The sequence below is a fragment of the Parasteatoda tepidariorum genome, chromosome 5, assembly GCF_043381705.1.
Source record: "Parasteatoda tepidariorum isolate YZ-2023 chromosome 5, CAS_Ptep_4.0, whole genome shotgun sequence".
NCBI classification, from domain to species: domain Eukaryota; kingdom Metazoa; phylum Arthropoda; class Arachnida; order Araneae; family Theridiidae; genus Parasteatoda; species Parasteatoda tepidariorum.
Window position 1 is genome coordinate 39,560,784 of NC_092208.1, and position 9,334 is coordinate 39,570,117.

The 9,334-nt window shown below is 25.1% G+C and overlaps 1 protein-coding gene across 1 annotated transcript in view; it reads left to right on the forward strand.

The window, feature by feature from the left end:
• Positions 1–257: 257 nt before the first annotated feature.
• LOC107444602 (uncharacterized) overlaps positions 258–9,334 on the forward strand; it is a 13,864-nt gene continuing 4,787 nt past the window's right edge. Inside the window, 3 exon segments of the mRNA XM_043041083.2 lie at positions 258–375; positions 2,070–2,146; positions 4,071–4,170. Coding sequence (XP_042897017.1) covers positions 2,124–2,146; positions 4,071–4,170 — 123 coding nt within the window. The 5' untranslated portion in view covers positions 258–375; positions 2,070–2,123.

Below are 9,334 nucleotides of genomic sequence, written 5' to 3' on the forward strand. Positions count from 1 at the left end.
TATTTTACTATTAAACATTATTATTTTCATTTTAAAAATATATTTGTCTAATAAAATTATAAAGAAATAATAAGTTTGCATTTCTAGTTATTGCAATGCAATTGAAGCTTTTTATCAAAGGAAAAAATATTTATTGTTGACAGCTTTTGTTATATTATCTTGTGACATCTTTGGTTCTTAAAATATTTCCTTTATGATGTTCTTGCTCCTTTAATTTTTTTTATGCCTCATTTATGATAATTTTTAATTTATTTCAGATAATATCAGAAGAAATGAAAGATTTTTTGAAAGTTTTAAAAGAGAAAGTCTCAATAGGACTTGTAGGAGGATCTGATATGAAGAAAATTACAGAACAAATGAATGAAGGCTCTGAAGGTGGATTTTTTATGTATTTCTTTTAACATTAACGGAACTCTCTTTAGGTCATAAAGCTAATTTTCATTTTGACATGATTTTTATCCGAAAGAAATACATATTTACCTAAATATAACATGCTTTTGTACCTAATGGTGCAAAATAAAAATATTTCTTATTTTCTGGATATTAATTAATTAATATGAATTAAATCAAGTAGTTTAGTTAAAGAATACATTAAGTGATGTTTTGAAAACATTTTAAATTTCTAACTTTAAGAAAATATTGTCTTTGAGTATAGGAGACGATTAACAGCTTTATGGTGGTTTTATATCACTCATAGTGTTTTTCATTAGGCTCTCCATGCTATTGGATCTATTTTCAGAATCAAACATAGTTTTGTGTTGTATTTTTCCATGCTTATTTATATTTTTAAAGCAAGATGTCAATAATTACATTATAATACCAATAGTAATCACGTTAGATATTCTATTAAGTGATTAAAATGTTTTATTATTTAATTATCAGACGAAAAACATTAAATAGCATTGTATGTTAAAATGCTAAATAACAGTAATTCTCAAAATATGACATGTATTTCTCTCAGGGCTGGTCCGTGCCAATTTTCAAGTGTAAGCAAAAATATTTTTGGCACCTCCCTACATAAAGGATAATAATAAATAGGTATGGACTAAAATAAATTTTATTCATAATTTTAAAAATAATCAGTCTACAAGTTTTATTTATTTAGCAGGAAATTCAAGGAGTGTCTGTTATACTCTTCCTCTAACATAGTAATTGTTAATTATTCTGACAAATTGGAACTACCTTTTGCTTATTTGTTTTCCTTATAAATTTCGTATTAATTGTTATTTGTGAATGGAACAATATCCTAGGTTGCACCAATATTTGCCAATTCCCATTTTTCTTTGCAGAAAAAATACTTTTTTTCACAAAACAAATTTTTTTTGGAATATTTTAGGAGGTAAAATTACTATAGGCAAGTCACTCCTTCCGTGTCCAAAGGGCTTTCTTGAAGAAACATTAAAGGAAACTTAACAAAACTTAGTCTCTATGAGTGAACGTCATCTCCATCTGCAGGCCGATCTCTATCAAATTTTGGATTTAGCCATGTAAAATTAAATACTTTAAAATGATGTAAAATGCTGTATTCTTTATAATTTAGAATTTTTTTGACTATTATTAAATTAAATAATAAATATTTAATAAAATTAAGTTTTTTATGGAATTTGCTTTGGATAATAGAATTTTACAATTGTGCATAAATTTTTTTTTATTTCGCTTAAAAAGTTTATGAGATATGGCGAAATACACAAAAAGTAAAGCTAATATTAAGGAGCCCAAACTAGCCATCGCTCTCCTGACCAAACTATGGGGACAATATTTCCCAGATTGCAGCTAATCCCTATATTTTGGCGCTCAGAAACCCATTGAAAAAACGGTACGCTTATTCAGGGAAAGTATCGTATGTTTGGTATGTTTATTCAGAGATGTTTTGCGTCTGATTTCATAACTTAATATATCATCTGCACTAGTTAATTATTTGAGATCACCCCTCATTAAGAATAAGTTCTAGACAAGAAGATCTGATCATTTGTTCAAAAGTTATTCAGAGCGTTCCGTTTTCTATTTTGCGCACTGTACATTGAATCATGATTATTTAAAATTCTTAATTTGTGAATTTTCTTTTTCAGTGGTTAACAAATATGACTATATTTTTGCAGAAAATGGATTAGTCGCTTATAAAAATGGATCTCTTGTTGGAAAACAGGTTTATAGATTTTAATTTATTTTTTTTTAAATTTTCAGTTATCTAGTACTATGGTTAAAGTTTTATTCACTATTTTCATTGTTTCCATGTTGTTTTTTTCCAATTTTTTTTATTAAATTACTTTAATTTTTTAATATGTAGAAAAGAAAGTTATGTTTTAAAGTATGTTATTCTCTCAGGGATGGTCAGTTTTCTCATGTTATTAATTGAGAAATGATGCATAGGAGAAACATTCACCTAAATTTGCTCACTTGTGTAACTATAAGCTTAATCGATGAAAGCCTTTATATATTTCCGATATTATGACCCTTCAGTCATAATATTGGAATTTATTTGTAAAATTTTGTCTTTGAAAAATATTGAGCTATTTCCTGTGCATCATTGAAATTAAATACTTTTATTTTAAATATCAAAATTTCATATTTAATAATCTTCCATGCATAATCATAGTGTAATATACTTTGTATATCTTTTCTATTACTACTTAGTTTCTTATTATCCTTGATCAATATGATTTTCTGTGATTTTCTGTAAATACAATATTTTAACTGAACTAAACAAATAATTAAACTCATACTTAACAACTAAAGTTTATTGAATTAATGACCAAATATGTTTAAGTCTGATTCAGTTTTGTAAAAATCTGAATAAAATATAGTGCAATGATGATTAGTCATTTTATGCATCTAAAATTTTATAATCAGTTTAATTAATCCTGATGTTAATTTTATTTGAGTCTGGTTTATTTGGTCAAGTTAGTATGTATTTTGAAGGGAAATCTGCTAATTGCTAATTAAATTATATAGATCAAAGGTTTAAAATTTTTCCCTTATATTAGCACAATATTTTCAATCAGCATATAGTTAACTCATTTCTTTAGAAACAATAGGTCAGGACTTTGATACTGCTGGTTCCTTTTTTTACTAAAAGCTGGTCCTAATCTGAAATATGGATTCTCTTTATCCATCTATGGAAACTCATTATTCTATCTATTGTTTGATAAAACAAAAAAAATTTAAACACTAGGTGAATAATCAAGGCTTTTAATTAAGACTGATTGAAGGATCTGTGTCAAGTAAATGCAATGATATAATTTTGATGCCCAGAATTATTCTAATTTTCTATTTTAGCTATAAGGACTTGAAAATAATTAAGAAAAATAAATTTTTTGTATCTATATTTAAAGTTTGTTTATAATTATGTTGAAATAATTTTGTTGGCACACTATTTTTTTTTCTGCCCTAAAAAATTATGAACTCCAAGGAGCGTGTGACAACTTATTTTATAGGTACTTCCACAATTTCTAGAATTTAACTCAAATTCATCAGTAACATTGTTTTTGAATTTTATAAATTTAATTTGTAAGTATTGTACTTTCACTGTTATCTCAATATCTTAATTCAAATTGATACAAACTTTAACAATGAAAGCTTTACTATAATTTACTATTTTTTTTCAATTTAACTCAAAATCATCAGAAGCATTATTTTTGTAGCTTGTAAATTTAATTTGTAAATGTTGTACTTCCACCATTATCTAACTCAATATCTAAATTCAAACTAATTCAAACTTTAACAATGAAGGCTTTACTATAATACTACAACTTAACAATCTTTTGGTATAATTTGTTTTTGTTGCTATATTATTATTTGAAAAGTAATTAAAAATACTTCAAAATAATAATTTCAAGCATCATACACATTTTTTGAGTTTAATATTTTTGTAAGTAATGCTGTTGCATTTTTAGATAACATTATTTAATAAATGGTAAGATATCATGTTAAAATTTTTAATGTTTATAATGATATTTAATTATAATTTTTTTGTCACAAAATTGCTACTGTATTTTTTAAGGATTTCGCACACTTTGTCAGATTTATATCTTAATTTATAACATTTTGTAACAGGAAAATATGTTTTTCAGTGAAAATTTTGTAGAATTTCGTAATGGACTCATAAATATATGCCCTATTGGTAGAAGCTGTAGTCAAGCAGAACGTGAGGATTTTGCCGCATATGATAAAGTAATATATAATATTTTTATTTATTTTTTTTTTTTTATTTATAAAAAATTTATTTTTTATTTGATTTTGGTAAAATACGAACTTAAAATTTATTATAAAATGTTATAGAATGGCAATTGAAGATGACTTAATGTTACTTATATTCATATAATGTGTGATAATAGACATTCTCTTTTACCTCTTGTTGTTAAATTCTANTATGTATATATATATATATAATATAAAATCTGTGTGTGTTTGTGTATATATTGCCCTGGGACTCTATCTCAAATGGGCAAAATTTAGAAAGATAAGATACCTCAAAACTAAATAAGTTCATAAAGAACATATTTTACTGAGGTGGCAATTAGTATTTACTCTTGTTTTTTGTTAATTGTCTTGTTTGCATTAGCTAAGACAAATTATAATGTGGGTATTTTGTAATAAATTAATTGTATTATTATTTCTTTAATTTATACAAAATGTGCCTCATTTATGTGATGTATTATTATAACTTTATCATTTACAATTTGTTTTTTCATTTCCTTTAGATACATAAAATTCAAGAATTGTTTGTAGGAGTTTTCAGAGAAAATTTTCCTAATCTTGAATTGGTATATACTATTGGTGAGTTTTTTTATTGATATGAAATGTGTTTAGATAAACGTTTCTCTGTTCTGTGCTCAAAGTTGACATATGAGCATTTTTCAGCTGAATATTTATAACATTAAACACAAAAAAAGTTATCTCAACCTTTATACCTATGCTGCGTTTCGTTGACATAAATATCACTGTGAAAACATATACCCTATCATTAATGAAACTATTTATATGGTTAGGTTTTGATAAATTTTTGAGTATTAGTTCTTCTTCAATGGCCATGTGTGGATCATGGCCGTCTCGAGGAGTCTTTTTCGGGCATTTCCCCATTTGGTGATTGTCTTCCAATTTTAAGTTTTCAGAATGTCCACGTCTTTTTCGAAACAGTTGATCCATCTAAAGCGAGATCTGCCTCTTTGTCTATTAGTCTTAGTTAGAAATAGTTTTTGATAATTTTGGTCTTCCTGCATTCTAACCATATGTACAGCACACTTTATTCATTGGATTTTCAAGTATTATGTGTCGTCAGGATCTTTATATAATTCTAAATTTGTTCGCCTTCACCATAATCTGTCCACCTGAGTTCTACCACAAATGCTTAGCCCTTTTCTCTTGAAAATTGCCTATGCCTCCTCATCTCTCTAGGTTATAAATATTAGTTAGTAGTTTAAAAATCCATCTCCGATTTCACAAAGAATAATTTCAATTTTCAGTGTTGTACAAATATTTCTAATAAACTAAAATACAAATGTTATCTTATACTTTTTACATAATTATGCATAAACAATGGTATTAAAATTTAAGTCCCAATTTCTACAAGCCATTAATTATTTGTTACTTCATGAATGTTACATATTTATAAGCAATTTTATAGGATAAAATAATTCTTAAATCTTTTATTACATTTTATATTTATTTATAAATAATGCTCAGTCTAAAAAGACTTTATTTTAAGTTTTCGTGTAATTATAATTATAATATGAGATAAAAGAAAATTTGTTTATGTTTTAACTCATTAAGGATAGTGTTAATGTGGGAGTGAGCTTTTTTGGTCAGACTGGCGGGAGACTGGTCCTTAAGGTGTTGAAATTAAATTGTTATTGCATTTTATATAAAATCTGTACACATGAAAATTAATTTGAAATAGTGATGATAATAAAATTGATTATAGCCTTAATAAAAATGTTAAAATTAAAAAACTAATTAATGTAAATCTTAATTTTGAATATTCATTTCTCAAAGTTGAAAAAAATTTATGTCCTTAATTTTTTGTGTGTAAAATATAACTTAATTTTTAATTGAAACTTACTAATTTCAAAGTAAATAAAATATCACAGTAGATATTTTATTTCTGAATACACAGTGGTATTCAGTTTTAGATAATAATAAGTTTAGTCATTATTAAAAAATAATCAAAACTTAGCTGTATTATTGATAGGTAAAGAGAAATAAGTTTCAGAACTTAAAAAATATGTGTTAAAGCTATTTCTAAGAATGTATAGTAAAAAAAAATACAATTTTCTTCATTAAATCTATTTGAATTGACCCCAAAAAGACTTTGTGGAAAATACCTTTCTAAATAATACTTAGCCAAATATTTGGCCAAACATTCTACTAAATATTTGCCATACCAAATATTTGGCAAATGTTTCAAATACCAAATAGTGTCCAAATATTCGTTACATTCCTATTTTTAACATCAAAATTATATACAAAAATTAATTTAATTTTGAAAGGCTTTCATATATTTTATATTTACTTTTAAAAATTAATGAAACTGTTCATAAACTTAGAGGACAGAATACAGAAGTTCTTTCTTATTTATGTAGTGCATTTTATTAAAATTTTTTACTGTACTTAAAAATTATTTTGAATTTGCTTGATCGGAAGCTATGAAAATTTATTTTGTATCCTTTTCCAGTATTGGTTGTATGAATTTAATTTTCTATGTATTTAACACTTTAATAAGTTAATTTTAACAAGCCTGTTTATGTTTAGCGTGTCAGAAATTTGCTAAACCCTGCAAATTTTATAGTCACTGCATGAGCTTGTTAAATTCTATTTATTTTTTACCAATATTTGAGTTCATGAAAATTTGTAGTTGGGATTTAAATTTTTTCACACTTATTTAATTTTATTTTTATTGATAGATACAAAATGGTTCATAATTTTTCAAACTTTTTTAGATTTTTTATAAATATATTTTATTGAAATTCTAAATGATTATTGCCAATTCATTTTGATAAATATTAATGTTGTTAGATTTCATGTTATTGATGAACAACTCTATATTGAAATATGCTTCTTTTATAAAATTGTTCATTACTAAAAAGTGTGTTTCACCTTTTATGCTTTTTATTGTTCAAAAATAAAATGCATTTGTTGTTCAAAATCAAGAAGCTCCCTTAATCAACAATTTGTTTATGTATGAGGAGGGGAATCAGATAATGGCTATATACTGGAGTCTGAGGTTTTTTTTTTTTTTTTGTGGTTTTAAGTTATCAGTTGATCCAAATCTGAAAAATTTAACGAAATTGTTTTGTGGTCAAAATAACTATAAAAATGCTTAAAGAAATTCTTATTGAGGAAAAAAATCTTTTTTCATCAATTTAGTTAGCTTTCTCTATATGCAATGACAAGTATCATGTTCGTTCCTTAAAATCAGCAGATATGGAGCTCTGCTGTAATTATTTATTGTAACTAAATTATCTAAACTTCTATTCAAAGTAATTTCTATCAGGACTAAATAATATTGTCCAACATGTCCAGACAGAACTCCAACCTAGCAATTATTTCTAGCTTTTACATGCTCTACTAGGCTTGTAAATATTTTTCTAGAAACATTGTAAAATTTGGATTAAGAGCACATTCAAATTTTGATGAAAATTCTCAATTTGTGAAATTTTGTGATAAAGTGGTGCTAAAAGAGAAGGAAATGTATTTGATAAGATATTTGATAAGGCCTAAATGTAATGAATTTATTAAACAAAGTTAGCTTATTCTTTTTATTCCCTAGTGACAGTTTGGCATCTACCTATAATTGAAAAGAAGTTTGTCCCCATTGCTGGGTAGTCTTTAAGCTCTCATTCATCAGCGATGGGTGAGCACTGATTGTTTTGTACCAAAAGAAGCAGGCATGTTGAAGGGCATTCACTTGTAAATAATACTTATTACTCCTGACAGTAATACTTCCTTGTTAATAATAATGCCCTGCATTTACTCCATCAATGTTTATTTATGCTTAATACTTCTTTGTTATAATACCTAATACTTTTTTGTTAACAATACTTAAATCTTACCTTCTTAATGAAGATATTATTTTTTAACTTATCAATAATATGTATGTTCATAAGTTTTCATTAATATGTATTTAAAAAGGCATTCCTGGTTTCTAGCCAAGAGTAACGTTTGAAATCTTTAGTGTTTTTTTAACTGTACAGAATTGTCTATTTTAAAATTTTAGGTGGACAGATTAGTTTTGATTGCTTTCCTGCTGGTTGGGATAAAACATTTTGCCTAAATTACGTTGAGAAAGATGGTTTTGAGAAAATATATTTTTTTGGTGATAAAAATTCAGAAGGTGAAATGATTATGAATTATTTTGTGATAAGAAAGTTATAGGACATACTGTACAAAATCCTGAAGACACTCTGATCCAATTGAAAAAAATTTTCTTTTCTTAACAACATGTTATTGTCATAATTTTTTGTGTGTTTCATAATTATTATTGTCTGAAAACTTTGCAATTTTGTTCATAATTTTCTATTCACAATTTTTAAAAAAAATATTTTGCATGTAAAATTAAACTTTTCAAATGTTAAAAATGAAGATGTCAAAAATTTTATTTATTTAAAAGGAAAATTTTTAGTGTTGTTTACGGAATAGTATTACAAACTACTTATCTTATATGTACCCCATGTATACAAATCATTTCTTATTGCTTCAACCATCAAAGCAAAGTTATTTTATGAACAATGTTAATTTTTGGTATAAAGTTTTAATATTTTCAATTAGTTGATTTTACTTAGTTAAAAAGTAGTATTGAAATAATATAAATCCTTAGTTATTATTAGTATTAATTACAAAGGATAACTTGGTTACTGGGTAAGTTATACTATTTTCTATTGGTAGTCAGCATGCTAATTTGGTTCATTTTACAAGTGTGAATGAAATATTGGCCATGCCCGTTGCATTGAAACAAAACAATTAGCATTGAAACAAAAATCAATATAAAAAAGTGATTTCATGTTTTGTTCATTTGTTTTTATTTATTAATATTAAATAATTATTTGGGATATTATTCCAAAATAATCACTTGAGTGTTGAGTAGGTTTTACTATTTTTTTTTTTTTACTGGCAGTTAAAATTTTAATTTTTTTTTTTGTTTTTTATTTGTTTTTTTTTTCCACAAATGTGTATGTTATGTATGTTAAATTTCGGTTAATCTAAAAACTAGTATTCTAAAGCAATAATAAAAAGTTACAATTATTAATCACTTACTATTACTTTTTAATAATAATTGATGATAGCTTGAAATAATAAATGATTTTTTTTCATATTTTCTATTAGATTATATATATATATA